The following is a 15555-nucleotide window of genomic DNA, read 5'->3' as shown; positions in this document are numbered from 1 at the left end:
CGTTTCATTATCCAAAGCCAGTCGTCCCAAAGTGAGGTCATTATAAATTGATTCAACCAGGAAAGTCTCACATCATCTCAGTAGATTTTAAAGCACAAGGCATTAGGATGTTTGGCTTTTTTTGCCTAACTCTCAGTAGGCCCGAAGGTGTCACACTGATCTTCATTCTTTCTTTGTTCGTGCCTCTGCCCCGCCAGGCAGGGATCGCGACCCCACAGGCCCCCGAGGGCCTTCTCATTGCCCTCGAGCCCGAGGCTGCGTCCATCTACTGCCGCAAGTTGCGCCTCAACCAGCTCACGGAGCTCGCGGCTTCAACCCACGTCTCCAACGGCCACGGCGACTCGGCCTCCCCAACAGGCTTCTCCAATGGTGCGCGTGCGGCCTCAGTGGCAGGCTTGTCACTAGCTGGGCCAACGGTAGGGTTGCCACCTGTTTTGGGGGTGTTTTTTCAGGAATTGTCCTCTTTTTTTTTTTAGGTAGCTGCCCAGGGATTCTGTAAGTTTTTATCGTGACTTTAAAGGACTCGTTTTTTGTTTTGTTTCGTCAGTCTATGGGACTCTTTTTGACAGTGCGTTGGTTCCATAGTGAAGCTGATGTGTCGAGGGTGGGTGTCAACACCAGCATCTCCGTTCTGGCAATAATACAGGAGGTTTTATGATGTTCAAACACCAAATAGACGCATATTCCAAGGCATTAAGTCTGTATTAACCACACATGCTTGAGGTAAAACATGCAAACAAATATGCTTTGATCATATATGCATCGTCTTTGAAACTGATTGGCTTATATCCGGAATAGCCTCCTTTATGTCCTTGTCTCACCAGTGTTAGGCAACCGGATGCCTTGCAATAGGTGTCTATTTGGTGTTTGGATATCTGAACACCTGCTTTATTGTTGGAAAGGGTAAAGCCTAGTATTCCCTTTTATCATCTCCGTGTCGGTCTTTGCCCCTTTTGATACTGAATTATTATTCTTCCCATAATATTGCCCAGGTTTTTTTTTATACCTCAGAGGTGGCAACCATAACAGTCAATCATTCCAGAATGTTGTGGCTTTCACGAAAAGAAACGGAAGCTGAATTTGATCATGAAAAGTAAACAAATCAATGCATTATAAATACGTATTTAATCAGTGCATACTACCTGTTATGACGCATGATTCAGAATCCTAGCCATTAACGAAAAATACAGAAAACCTTAACAGTTTGCAAAGAAGCACGAGGAGATATGCATGCTTCCTCGTGGCACTGAGACAGAAGGAGGAACACATGGATTAGAGAACACAGGTTAATGACATTGTCCAAACCGTGCATAAAAGTTAGTGCGCTTGGACAGGACGCGTCATGGTTAGATGGGTTGATGGCTGATGGTCAAAAATAATCGTGGCAGCCAAAGAATGGAGCATGTCCAGTAGGACGTTCAGTGAGATAGAGTCATGAAAAATCGATTTGTATGCAGAAGATAGGAGGACTACACTGCAGAATCATAAGAGTTGGTCGCAGCCTAAAGAGGCCTGCATCTATCAGTGGATTAATCATGGCTGATTATGATTATCTAAAGGCTAAACACATCTAAAGCCAATCCCCGTATATGTGCACCTGTGGGTATTAGAATGTCCTGCGCGAGATGGAGTGATGTGGTACATGAGGATGTAAAGCTGAGTGGACTTGCCGATAACTGGCACCAGTGGTGTCAAGATCGGCCTCTGTGGAGGAGGCTCGTGAAGGACGCTACTGGGCAGTTGGAGGCAGTCGCCTTCCAATTACAACGGAGGGCAGAGGAGCGACGCTCACAACAACGAGCGGAGAACCGGGTGGCATTTACCGCGTGCAGTGAGAAGGTCCGTGCAGGGGTCAATTGGATAGGGCGGGTCAAATGCAAATAAGTCCCGAATGATGGCTTGTGATTGGTCAGGATTGACCTGAGATCGCCCCCCTAGGCTACACCTTTCAACTCGCCCCCCCAAATCGGCCAATGGGATGCTGACCAAGCCTTTGCATATGATGACGCCCTCTACGAAAAATTTCTTAAATATTGATTCTTTTTCAATGGATCCCATTTGTCGATCAAATAGTTACTGAAAACAATTCTAGTTGAAGAGCAAATTTGTAGGTGGGGCACCACCCCAACGCCCCATATAAGCGTAAGGAGAGTGTTTTTGTGGAGAGTATTTCAATGAGTGTTCGTGGTTTATTTTTCCGTAAAGCTCAGTCAGGTACACCAGGTTCAACACCCGAGTCGGAATCTTACTTAACACGTGGGGAAACGTCTGTGATGTTATCACTTCTCTGTAACTGAGCAGAGAGCTCATATTGCTAATGAGATATAAGGTCAACGATTCGAATCATGTATTTTTCATCGAATATATTTTTCACAAATAAATAAATAACCGCAACTACAAGTAACAATCAAAGCAAACGGTGAGATGTATTTTATCATTATGAAACAATACATTTATGAAACAATACATCTCTCGTTTTCCAGAATGGAAAAGCAACAGTTGTGAAACGTAATGTAGTAGAATGCTACGTTTTTTTCAACCAATCCAAAAAGGCAGTCGACGCTGTGGAGGATCGCAGCGACACCACCAGAATGTGCATGTACAATGACTTAATAACCGGAACATTCAACGACCTTCATCAAGGTTGTGAAGTGTATATATTCTTAGGTTTTTTCGGTAAAGTCACGTAGGTAAAAAAAAAAATTCATTAAAGTTAAATAAAATAAAAATCACGACGTTTCGGAGGCAACACAAGCTTCCGTCTTCAGGTGGAACCGTCGCAACACGCTCGCTGTGTCAAGTAAAAAAAAAAAGTGTAGTGGATGATAGCACAGCAGATTCTGGAGCGAACATCCTGGGTGCAAATCCCGTGTACATGTTTTTCGCCATACTTTAACAATACGGTACATGACACCGCGATGATGTCTCATGCACACTTCGCGTGATGGCGTTATCACTTCTCTATAGCCAAGTGGAGGGTGCACAGCAATGCCAAATCGCAGGGTCGCAGATTCAAAATCGGTAGCGCTTTAATTTAATATTATTTTGCAAGTGAACGCAATCACAAGTATTAAAAGGAAAGGGTAACATTTATTATTTCGTTTTACCACATTTAAAATAGCAATGTTTAATGGGGCACTTATTTATAAAGTAGAGCATCTACTGTAGCCACAAAAGGTATCTAGAGTATAATGGACATTTGTGCTGTCTCTGAAGCAAATAGCCCATAGCACACAGCCCAGCAACGTTTAATGCAAAATCACAGCGAAGTCCGGCAAAAACAATCAAACCGTGCTGTGGAAACGGTAGAATAGTGGCATCCAGTCACAAGGGTGCTCATTTTAGTTGGAAAAACGACATAAACATCGCAATTTTTTTCCATGTTTTTCTTTTTGCACATTCATGCATTAACACGCGGGGTAAGAACGACAGGGAATTACATGCTGATAGACTATGGGGGAAATGAAAGACACATTTGCTATTTTTTATTAAAAAAAAAAATGCTAATATAGGGGTTACCAATGGCAAAACAAAATGTCCAGAGATTAGCAATGATAAAATGGTTCAGGAGGATGATAAACAACAAAAATATATAAAAGTGCACAAAGACGCATTGGGAGATGCATGGTCGCAATAACACAGAGAACTCAAAGAGGAGCACATAGATTAGAGAACGTGCAGAGGATTCATTACATCGTTCTGTTCATAAAAGTGAGTGGGCTTAGACAGGATGATTCATGGCTGAACGGGGTGACAACCTCAAGAATGGTCCAAGACGACGTCATGTGCAGTTGCTAGGTCGGCTATAATGTCGGGGGGGAGGGGGGTGCCTGCATCCAGCAGTGGAGTAAGCATGGCTGATTATGATCATCTAAATGCACGTAAATTTCGATTTAAAGCTTTCGTGACTGCAGGGATTCATCTTCTTGGTTCTTTCGGTAAAGTCACGTAGAAGGGAAGTAATAAAACAATAAAAATAAAACAAAATAAAATAATTATCACGACGCAAGCAGCGTTGTGGCCGAAACGTCGTGAGAATTATTTTATTATGTTTTATTTTTATTATTTTTTACTTCCCTTCTAAGTGACTTTACCGAAAGAACCAAGAAGATAAATGCACGTAGCCAACCGGGCTAATCGGAGGTGCAACAAAAATGTCGAACACTTACAAACCCGGCGGCGTATGTGTGTGTGTGTGTTTGAAAGTACCACGTGTTACTACTGATGAGTGCCGTGCAGCGGCGAAGGTGTCCCGTGTGGCCATGGCTGGTGCCCGACTCTTTGGGGCGAGGGGGCATGGGAAGGGGAGTGACGGGAACGTTTCTCTGGCCTGGATTTTGCTGTAGGTGGTGTTAGTCTGCCACCTGCTGTCAGTTGCACGCCATCACATGCAAGTTGGTAAATACGCAGAGGCGTAAATGTTGCCCCAGATTCGGAAAGGGGAAAAACGTTGAAGAGTGCGCAAATAAAGCGCGGAGAGGTACACGCTTGGGATTACACCGAGAGACGGAGGAACGCGTGGATTGGAGAGGGAATTTAATGCACCCATTTTAGTGACCGTTCAGAAAAGTGGGCTTGTGCAAGACACGTCGCTAAATGGGTAACAAAAATCATCATTAGGAGCCGTCCATAAATGACGTCACGCACCTAGGGAGGGGGGGGGGGGTCAGACATTTGTGACGATGTATGACGAGAGGGGGGGTTTGAGAAATGTGACGTCACGTAAAAATGTGCAACTTTAAATAAATATAGGCAACACGTTCTACTTAATTAAATATACTTTTCAATAAATGTTTTCTCCTACAACATCAGAGTGCAGCACAACATTAAATACGCACTACATTTTAATAGTTTAAAGCGATTTGAAGCATGTTTTATTTTGGGGGGGGGCAAGGGGGGGGCAGAGCTTTGTGACGTCATATTTGAGGGGGGGGGGTCTGACTTTTTGTGACGCCGTGTGACGAAGGGGGGGGGGGCGGTTAAAAATCGTCCAAAATCGCGTGACGTCATTTATGGACGGCCCCTTACGTGTAACACTACCGTCTGAATAACTCGTGTTAAACAGGAGAGACAAAAGCCAATCACAACACGTTACCCACGAGCCGTGAGATACCACCAGCTATTTCGTCGAAATGATTGAAATCGTAACCAGATCCACTTCACAACAGAGGTCGCAAACGGGTTTTGATTCCTTACCCGTACCCGGCCGCACCAGGCTCGCAAATGGGTACCCGTACCCTACCCGATACCCGGCTACCCGTACCCGGCCGGGTACGGGTAGCCGGGTATCGGGTAGGGTACGGGTATCGGGTACCCGGTTGCGACCTCTGCTTCACAATCGATCGGCCTGTGCCACCGTTGCGATCCCTCCTTTCTGCCCGCAGGTTGGGACGTGCCGCGCCGCTCCCGACACAGCCAGAAGGCCACCTTCGTCGTGGAGAGCAGCGTCGGGGAGCTGTGGTCAGAGCTGCAAGCTGGTGCGGGCTCCCCTCCCAGCCCCATCCCCCCCCCCCCCAGCTAACCCCCCCACGTCTCCATCACCACTCCTCATCTCGAACATATCCAGCAGAGTTTCTCAAACACGTGTCTCATCACCGTCGTCAGCAATATCAATCGTCATTCATCATCAATAATCATCATCCGTTGTCTTCATCGTCATCAGCATCCGTACCTCCGATTAGCACGGTTGGCTATGTACGGTGCGAAGGAAGTTCATCATGTACGTCAACATGTTTATGATGATCGTAAACATGTGACTAGTAAATTGAAAATTAATTTATTTAGAACTGCTTTTAGTGTTTAGTTTGTTGTCCTTCCATTGCACCTCCAAATAGCACGGGTTGCTACGTACGGTGCAAAAGAAGTTCAACACACATACATAGTAGCCACAGCCAAAGCAAGATGAACACTCGATGTGGTATGCCAGGTGGGGAATATCATCTCGGTCTCCAAACCCAGACAGACCCGGCTGGTATTAATCCATGTTTACACGACATTTACCACCCAATATCTCCTGCCACCCTACATTTGTATGATGAAGTCTATATTTTTTTCCCTCCGTGCATCTTGACCCGTCGTCCGCTTGCGCAGGGGACAAGTACCTGGTGGCCGACTGCGGTGGCGGCACCGTGGACTTGACCGTGCACCAGATCGAGCACCCACAGGGCACGCTCAAGGAGCTGCACAAGGCCTCGGGTAACGAGCTGCGAGACGGCACCAGCCAGTCGCGGCAGCCTGCATGCCATGGGCCCATGCCCAAGCAATGATACGGGGGCGCCCTGTCAAATATCCCCGTCCCGTTCCACTGTCCTCCCAGCACTTGAGTCCCGGGAGCAGGGCCGAGTCTGCCTGGGCTCACGTCCGCGCAAATGGAGCATGATGGGGTGGCGGTGGGAGATGTGTTTTGGCGAGAGAGAGCCCAGATTAGCACTCTCACCCGGCACTGCCTTGGCACTCTTCTTGCCAAATGTCCTCTTGTGAAAGCTTTCCCCTCTCTCACCGACGCTGGCCATTCTCTTGCCAAACCTCACCACTCTCTCGCTAAATCTCACCACACTTGTCACCACTCACCCTCTCGCCAAAAACTCTCACGAAATCCTGCTAACTTGTCTCTCCAAAATTTTCCCCAACTCTCGTCACTCTCTCTCCGCTCTTTCGTCAATTGTCGCCACTAAAGTGTCATTCTCTCGCCAAGCTTATGCAGCTTGTGGTTGAGACGGCTCCCTGTGTGCGAGTATGTGGATGTGTGAAGGTGTATGCGTGCGAGTTATGAGTAGTGACGCAGTTGTAAGCCCACTATGCTTGGAATCAGGCGACTTGAGTTTGATTTCTAGGTGTAGTTAACATTAACGATGAGTGGTATTTGGATTTAAAGCTTTCGTGACTGCAGGGATTCATCGTCTTGGTTCTTTCGGTAAAGTCGCGTAGAAAGGAAATAATAAAATAATAGAAGACGCTGTCTTTCCAACAGACCTGTTCTTCACCTGAGGACGGCTGCTTGCGTTGTGGCCGAAACGTCGTGAGAATTGTATTTTATTATGTTTTCTTTGTATTATTTTATTATTTCCCTTCTACGTGACTGTACCGAAAGAACCAAGAAGGTGAGTGGTATCTGAACCAGCCCGGGAGGGCCCCGTTAGTTGACTTCAATGAGTACCTGGTGCGGTGTGTAAACATCAGCACCAGGGACAGATCTTGAGATGTCCGGGCGTGGTTCTGAGCACACGCTCCTGTCATGCGCCATGCCAACCTTCATAGCTACTCACAGCGTGTGTGGCTATGAAGGCATCTTTGGGGCACACACAGCCCGTGGTGAAATAATTCACTATGTAGCACAATTTTTGTCCCTGGGTACTAAGTGTTAATTTTTTTTATTGTTTATGCCTAAAAAGTATAGAAAATGACTATTCATAATGAAGGCTAATATTCCCCACAAACTTTGCTTTTGTGACCAGGACTTTATGTGAACGAAAGACACAAATCCACACGTTTTCTCATTGAAAATAGGTACATTTAATAATATCAATGTCCTGGTCACAAAAGCAAAGTGTGTGGGGAGTAATAGCCATTATATGTACTTTTGAGGCATAAGCAATTAGCAAATAACACTTACTACCCAGGAAAAAATATTTTTTGTTGCACAGTGAATACATGGGAGTAGCGATTCACGCCTTGCCACCGTAACCGCGACCACCCGAGTTAAATTCCTTTGCCACGACGAACGTGAGCGGTTCGAGCAGTACCAAAACCCGATCCCCGGCATCCCCCCCCACCCCCCGCCACACCGCCCGCTTCAACCTGCGCGGCGGAGGCCTTCGTCCTGCGGCTGTGCGTGACGCGCCGCGCGCGTTACGGGCACAGGTGGGCCTTACGGCTCTCTGGCCGTGGACCAGGCCTTCGAGCGGCTGCTGGGCCGGATCTTCAGCGCCGAGTTCATCGTGCAGTTCCGGCGGAACCGCCCGGCCGCCTGGGTGGACCTGACGATCGCTTTCGAGTCGCGCAAGCGCACGGCGGCGCCGGGCCGGGCGGGCCCGCTCAACATCTCGCTGCCCTTCTCCTTCGTGGACTACTACAAGAAGGTGCGCGGCCACAGCGTGGAGACCGCCCTTCGCAAGAGCGGGTGAGCGAGCCAGAGGCCTCTTCGATGCTTTGCGTCGCCGCGCGCCCATTTCGCACAAGCGATCGTTCTGCGCCGTTGACGTTGCCGTCCGTGCCATTGTCAGTGTTGTCATCGTCATCACCATCTTCATTGTTGGCAAAATCAAATCATTGTTACCAGCAGCAGCATCATCATAATCACGGCCGCCATCATCATTATCATTGTTGTCATGAAATCATCGTCACCATAACGATCATCACGGTCACCATCAAAGCATTGTCATTGTCAGCGTCATCACGGTCATTATCATCATCGTTGTCATTGTTGTCATGATCAAATCATTATCACCAGCATCATAATCATCACCATTAAAAATTGTTGTCGTGTTCGTCATCACAGTCGTCATCATTATCATTGTTGTCGTGTTGGTCATCACTGTCCGTCATCATGGTCATCGTCATCTGGACTTACAGGTCAGCGCTGGTTCGGTTCACTGAAAAGTCCGGCGAGCTGCAAATGATCCAAATATAAGGAAAATATAATTAACACAAACAACCCTGTAAATCCTTACACAAGTAAATAGTATTTAAAGCGCACGTTGTATAGAATTAACATTTTCCAAACACTTTGAAATAAACACGTGTCGAATGCAAACTAAAAACTCAACGTGCCGTATCTGCACAGTGCGCTGCAACGTACTCACTGTTGAGCTGCGTAGCAATTCTCCGAGAAATAAAACAAAAAAGCAAACAAGAAGCGTAGAAAAAAGGTGAGACACAGGTGCAAGTAAGCACCTGTGGTGGGAACAACTGGAGGATAAATGAGATTATAGGTGGGGCTAAACGTGAAATCCAGACAAACCAGGGTTGTATCATATACACATCCGGAAATCAAAATACGTGAAGAACTATAAAGTGAAATGCTTATTTTCCACTTGCTTATAACATTGAAATAAAAGTAAACTTTTTGAAACTTGTTCTAACGCCTACTCAATCGTGTCTACGTACCAGGGTTGAGTTCGTGAAGTGGTCGTCCCAGGGCATGCTGAGATTAAGTGCCGAGGCCATGAACGACCTCTTCCAGCCGACCATCCAGAAGATCGTGCAGTGCATAGGTAGGTGGTGGTGGTGGTGGTGGCGGTGGTGGTGGCGGTGGTGGTGGCGGTGGCGGTGGTGGTGGTGGTTGTGGTGACGACTCCAGCACTGGGACCTTTAAACCTCGCGGGTGAGGAGTGAGTGGGTGAGCGGTCTGCTTCGTGTCATTTCTATCAAACAGTCCCCTAGAGATGTAAAAGGTGAATTCAAATGCAAGAACAAATTGTCCATCATGTGGTGGCGTCACATGGGGGGACCCCCTGTCCATTTTCACCTTCTTTTCGTAGCTCGAGTCCTTGGCTCCACCAGCCCATGGGCCTCGGTGCAGGTGCACCGCCTGCGCACTCAATAGCTGCACCACTAATGTGATGCGTCTTTTCACAGGCTTTGGTTAAAACCATCAAACCGGGTGTAAGTGATAATCCAGTTTGTGCTCACGTAGCAGCCAAGAGCTGAAACGCTGATGTTAAGCATTGATGCGACAGTGCTAATGGTTGCAATGATTATGGCAGTGATGTTGGTGGGTGTTGGTGAGGGTTACAGCAGTGTTGCTGGCTGATGCTGCTGATGCTACTGCTGCTGGTTCTGCCGGTGGACATGCTAAGACAACCATTCTACACAACAAAGACTCATTTCCTGGCAGCGATTTCAGCCGCATCACCTCTACATAACAAAAGGCTCAGTCCCATTTACACACACCTTTACATCATCCGCACCCAGTTTAGACAACAAAGGCTCATTCCTAACAGCGTGCTTCAGCCGCACCGAACCTCACAAAAATAATATTCAGGGCCTACCTTGGCTCCTCCCACCCTCAACCAGAATATATACAAGGACTGTTTTCTTGGAATTTCTCTCACTTGATACAGCTATCGTGCTGTGACGGTTCCACCTGAAGACGGAAGCTTGTGTTGCCTCCGAAACGTCGTGATTTTTATTTTTATTTTACTTTTATTAATTTAAAATTTTTACCTACGTGACTTTACCGAAAAAACCTAAGAATATGCTGGTGCGTGCATGCATGCGGTGCGGTGCCCCCCCAGGTGACGTGCTCTCCAGGCCGGGCGTCGAGGGCGTGAAGCTCCTGTTCCTGGTGGGCGGCTTCGCCGAGTCGCGCCTGCTCCAGCGTGCCGTGCAGGAGGCGTTCTCGCCGGAGTGCCGCGTGATCGTACCGCATGGCGTGGGCCTCGCCATTCTCAAGGGCGCCGTGCTCTTTGGCCTCGACCCCACGGTGGTGCGGGTTCGACGCTCGGCCGTGGCGTACGGGGTCGGCGTTCTCAACCGGTACGCCGCGAGCGGGGTGGGCCCCGGTGTCCGGGTTCTGGCACGGCCGTCGCCGATCGAACCGTGGCTCGCGCGACCACAGCCGGAGCGAGCGCAGTGCTTTTTCCACGAGTTTTGGAATTTGTTCTGCGGGGTAGAATTTGCTTGGGTCGGTAGAACTCGTAGAGGACACTGAACGATCGGGGCTTCATTTCTCACCGAGTATTTTCCCGGGTTGCTGGGAGACTGCAGTAGGTGGCACGCGACTATTAGTAACCACAGCCATAGCAAGACGTATACTGGATGTGGTGTTGTGGGTGCGGAAGTATTTTCTGGATTGGTGAGCCCTGGCAGACTCGACTGAAGTTCAGGCCTGCGCATAGCGGCCAGTGCTGTTGCTACTTCAAATGTGCATTTACAGCAATCGATGATTGGCTCGGGCATTAAACAGAAGCAAAGCCACAAAATTGCCTGGTTGTCGTGTACAGTTGGTGACACCTTGCAACGACTGACAATAAAATAGGGCATCCAAGGTGCATTTTTCTGGGTTAGGCTGCAGGTTCAGCATTTATTTTCCCAGGCTGTTGCCACGCGCCACTGCGGGCATCTTCAAAGCACACTTGGATTACAAGCGGATTCCAAAATCCCCCACGCGCATTAAAACGGAACATTATTCAGCGCGTGCATCGGAGTCGCCTGTGGTCAACAACGTCACCTGAAACAGATGACTCCGGAATCCTGCTTGAAATACTGCGGGTTGGCTCTCCAACACACAAGCGGTGTGCTGAACTAGTAACTAATTGGCACGTTTTGTTTACGTGACAAACTTTACTAATTGGCTGTGTTGGGTGGTGGCGGGTTTCACGACGCATTTGTGTTTTAAGAGATTTAACCCATAAACCTCTATTATGGATAATACTGGTCGCGAAAGCCTACGTGTTAAATTCTACTTGAATGCAAAATCCGCCACATGCCTCCGATCAACTGACCAACGATTGTCAGACGCGACTTAACATTTGCAGAAGAGGATTTGTTAAATTACTGTTGCAAGCAATTTAAATTTGCACGAACATCTCCTTGATGATCAAATCACCCCGAACGAGCGTGAGAGAAGCTGAGGAGTTGGATGGGAGGCTGCCGGGGGAAGTCTGGTGATGCAGGATCTAGTTGCGGTGTGGCCAAGTAGAAGTGCAATGCGGCAATGGATCCTTGAACCTATCTCTGTGCAGGGGTTTCTCTAGCTAATCCGGTTTCCTTCCACATATGTCACTCATTTGTGGAAGTGGCTAAGAGAGTGAGTTTCGAAACCTCCTTTTTAAAATAGACCGCTGTGCAAAGCACTTACGTGTCAGGGTTGAAGCTAAACAGGGCCGTGGTAAAAACCCAATGTCACGTTCACTTTAACGACATAATACATTTTGGATTTATAAAACGACTAAATGTCGCCGCAGCTCAGAAAAGCTGTACAGACAAGAAAAATGGACGCGTTTATTTTTAGAGAGGGGCAGTCAATCGAACAAACAAGTTCGGTCTCGAGCCTGGTTTTGAACAGGGGCAGGGAGTCAACAGCACGAATGTCTGTGGGACTGCAGTGGCAGACGAAAGAGGCAGCAGAGGAGAGCGAGCGACCTTCCACTGAGCGAAGGTCGTCTGGGGGCTTCGACATAAAGCCTTGGTTGCTTGAGCAGAGAGAGAGAGAGTGCTTGGAGGGAGTGTGGAGCGAGTTGAGAGGAGGGAGGTAAGGTTACGGGGAGGGGGAGTGCATGGAGGCATCTTGAAGACGGAGAGTGCGACCTTGAACTTGACCTGGGTTTTAATTTGGAGGCAGCTGTGGGATTTGAGTATTGTTGCGTTGCGGTCTCGATTATGGGTGCAGGTAAGGGGTCCGGCAACGGCGCATGAAGACGTAATTAAAAAAAAAACTCAGGATGCCAATTACTAAATTTAGCAGAAATGTCAAATAATCATTTTGTCTCTATCCCCCATACTGCATTGCGGTCGAAGGAAATTGAAATAATTGCAACGTGCAATAAATCGGTAAAAAAAAATGCATTTCATTGAGTTGCGATCCATGCTTCCTGTCGCGTCAATACGTGCTGCTTCGAGTTGGCGACTGATGATGCGATAATTGACCTCTGAGAGGTTGACTCCGTACAATTTGAGAGCCTAATTGGGGGAGTGCAGGATTAATTTTAAAACGTAACCCGTTCTGATCCACTCATGATCCCTGCTCAGACTGACTGTGCAGACGTCCATTTGTCCTTTTGATTCAAATCAATACGCAATGCAGCCCAGGCTATGAATCGCCCAGGGGGTTTATTTGCTCAGCTGTTTCCAAGGGGGTGACCGAGTGGAATGAAAAATTGTGATTGTCGGGGACTGTGTCGTGAGCTGGAGTAAACACCAGACTCTTGAGTTTGTTGACAATTTTTTTTTCTTTAACAAAAGAATATAGCCACAGGATGTAATGACCGCCTCCCCTTTATTGTAAGCCAGGGCAAACTTGGCAGCATCGCAACCTGCGAAACCATCTGCTTGTATTCTGATGGAAATGAATTTCAAATAGTTTCAACCACAACACTGAGTGCTCATTGCTTTGTTGCATTCTGTGTCACTTTTCCTACAAGGCCGGCATGGTTTTGGCAAAACTGTTTATCTTTAAATATTTTTTTACCAACACATATACAGAAAACAATCACAGCCCTTTGCCAATCCTCAGCTGGTTGAAGGCCTCCCCATGAAGTATCGGCCCTGTGGGTTGTTTTTTTCCATACTTCACCACCCTGGTGAGTGCAGGACAGATTCAGATATCAATCACAAAGTAACGTATAATGTAATACAAATATACGAAACGTCGGATATATGCATACACATGTTGTAAATCCATTTTTATTGCTATATAGTTTTCCACCAACGAACGTAAGTATGCATGGTGAACTTCTTTCGCACAGTACGTAGCCAATCTTTGCACATCGGAGGTGTGGGGGAAGGACAACAAAGTAAATACAAAAAGCAGAAGCGTTATTGACGAGGTGTGATTAACCACGAGCTGTTTAGTCAAAATTATTTAAATCCTAACCAGATCAAGTTCATAATTGGCCCGTGCCACTGTGCAATCTCTCACTTCTGCCCGCAGTGTTTTCCATAAAACTTCAAACATTGAGCCATGTAATGTATCTCACTTGCTCTTAAACTCACCTGCAGCAATAGGACTCTGCGCCCTCTTCCATGCGCTCACCGACTCTCTTGCACATACAACTACAGCACGTGTACAAACGTACACATTTCATGAATGGAACTACAGTACCGTATATATCTTTTTTGTGCTTGGGAATAATAATAAGCCATATAAGGAGTGAGTCAGTGGCAGCTGGGCTCAGCTGTGTTGATCTGCGATAACCTCTGCATATAGCCTCATCCCAGTTCTCGTTGAAAGTAGCAACGTTGCGCAGAGTCCTTGGCAATTTAATAGATGGGCAAGAACCACGATAGGCAAGGTTGACTGGTAAGGCAGCAGAGATCTTGGATTTCTCCTCACTTGATACAGTAAATTTAGCTGTGACGGTCCCACCTGAAGATGGAAACTTGTTGCCTACAAAACGTCGTGATTTAATTGATTTATTTTCATTTATAATTATTTTATTTTATTATTATTTTCCTACGTGACTTTACTGAAAAAAACCCTAAACGTATGAATCCTTGCTGTCACGAAAGCTTCAAATCTAGAATTAGGGCAGCAGAGTTGGAAGGGTCGTGGGGAGTGGGGGGTGGGGGCGCATGGTGGAGAGATGTGAACTACCTCGCCTGGTATACAGGAGGTTGTGGGTTCGATCCCGATCCCGACCCTGACGCCTGCTGTATATTTGGAGTTTGCGTGTTGTCCCCATTGTCGCGTGGAGTTTTCCCCGGGTCCTCTCGTTTCTCCTTTCACATTTATAAACATGCGTTTACATTATTTGGCTGCGATACATGTCCACATGACAAAGCCACTTCTTTGAGCTATCATTTGTGCCCGGGTCGCTGCTGAAAAAGATCTGTATAGCTCAGTGGGCTTTACCCAGTCAAATACAAATATTTTATAGGTGGATGAGTTAACCCCAGGGCCTCAGATTCGGAAGGGGCCTCAGAGACGGCAAAGGGCGGGAGGGGGGCCTTAGCTGTCAATTATCACCGGGCCACCGAAAACCTTTTTTGGCCCTCCTGGTGACTGCAAAGACTTGACCGGGCCGTTGAGGGACGTCCGGCTGATCCGTTGCGCCGTTGCCCCGCAGGTTTGTCGAGAGCAAGCACCCCGAGGAGAAGCTGCTGGTGAAGGACGGCGCCCGCTGGTGCACCGACGTGTTCGACCGCTTCGTGAGCGCCGACCAGTCGGTGTCACTGGGCGAGACGGTGACGCGCAGCTACACGCCGGCGCGCCTTGCGCAGACCAAGATCATCATCAACGTCTACTGCTCGTCCAACGACGAGGTCCCTGCCTCTCTCCAGAAGCTGCTCCCTCACTCATCTCTCTCTCTCTACCTCTTCCCTTTGTCTCTCCTCCTCACCCTCTACCTCGTCTCCCCCTCTGTATCAATCTCTCTCACGCTCTTTCTCTGTACCTAACTCTCTCTTTGTGCCTCTCCTCCTAACTCTATTCCTTCGTCTCTCCACTTCTTATTAATCCACTGCTGGACGAGGGCCACGCCACGCCATGGAAGTCAGTGGTTGGTATTTGACCATACCTCATGCTGGCCTTCGTGGGTCAGTGAAAGTGGTGAAAGCTCAGATGTGGGAGCGTAGCACAGTGCTTTCACTGCTCTGTGCTGCCCCACCACGTAGCCCCACAGACCTATGACAACCTGCTTGTGTATGCCGGTCACCCATCCAAGCACTGTCCAGGCTCAACCCTGCTTAGCTCCCGAGAAATGGGCACATTCCAGGCGACTGGATCGCGCATCCGACATGCTTCCACGTCGTGCCGAGTTGTGACGACTTGACAGATGCAGGGCAGATCAGATAAGACATTCATGTTATCCGCCAATGCGCACCAGATGCCATTTGAGAGCAATTAAACAGCATTCGCGAGGTTAGTTCACAGGTCTTTTTCACGGTGAATGTGGA

General features: G+C 47.8%; 1 protein-coding gene across 2 annotated transcripts in view; it reads left to right on the top strand.

Moving 5' to 3' along the window:
- LOC144721613 (heat shock 70 kDa protein 12A-like) overlaps positions 1-15555 on the top strand; it is a 46923-nt gene that overhangs the window by 26704 nt on the left and 4664 nt on the right. For both annotated transcript variants that reach the window (XM_078599389.1, XM_078599390.1), the window contains 7 exons: positions 198-369; positions 5385-5477; positions 6091-6195; positions 7861-8119; positions 9109-9212; positions 10236-10476; positions 14727-14922. In XM_078599389.1, the coding sequence (XP_078455515.1) occupies positions 198-369; positions 5385-5477; positions 6091-6195; positions 7861-8119; positions 9109-9212; positions 10236-10476; positions 14727-14922 (1170 nt within the window). The remainder of the gene's footprint in view (positions 1-197; positions 370-5384; positions 5478-6090; positions 6196-7860; positions 8120-9108; positions 9213-10235; positions 10477-14726; positions 14923-15555) is intronic.

The sequence above is a fragment of the Lampetra planeri genome, chromosome 12 (assembly GCF_965212315.1).
Source record: "Lampetra planeri chromosome 12, kcLamPlan1.2.h2, whole genome shotgun sequence".
NCBI lineage: Eukaryota > Metazoa > Chordata > Hyperoartia > Petromyzontiformes > Petromyzontidae > Lampetra > Lampetra planeri.
Note: the sequence above shows the minus strand (reverse complement) of the source record. Positions and strands in the feature narration are given on the sequence as shown.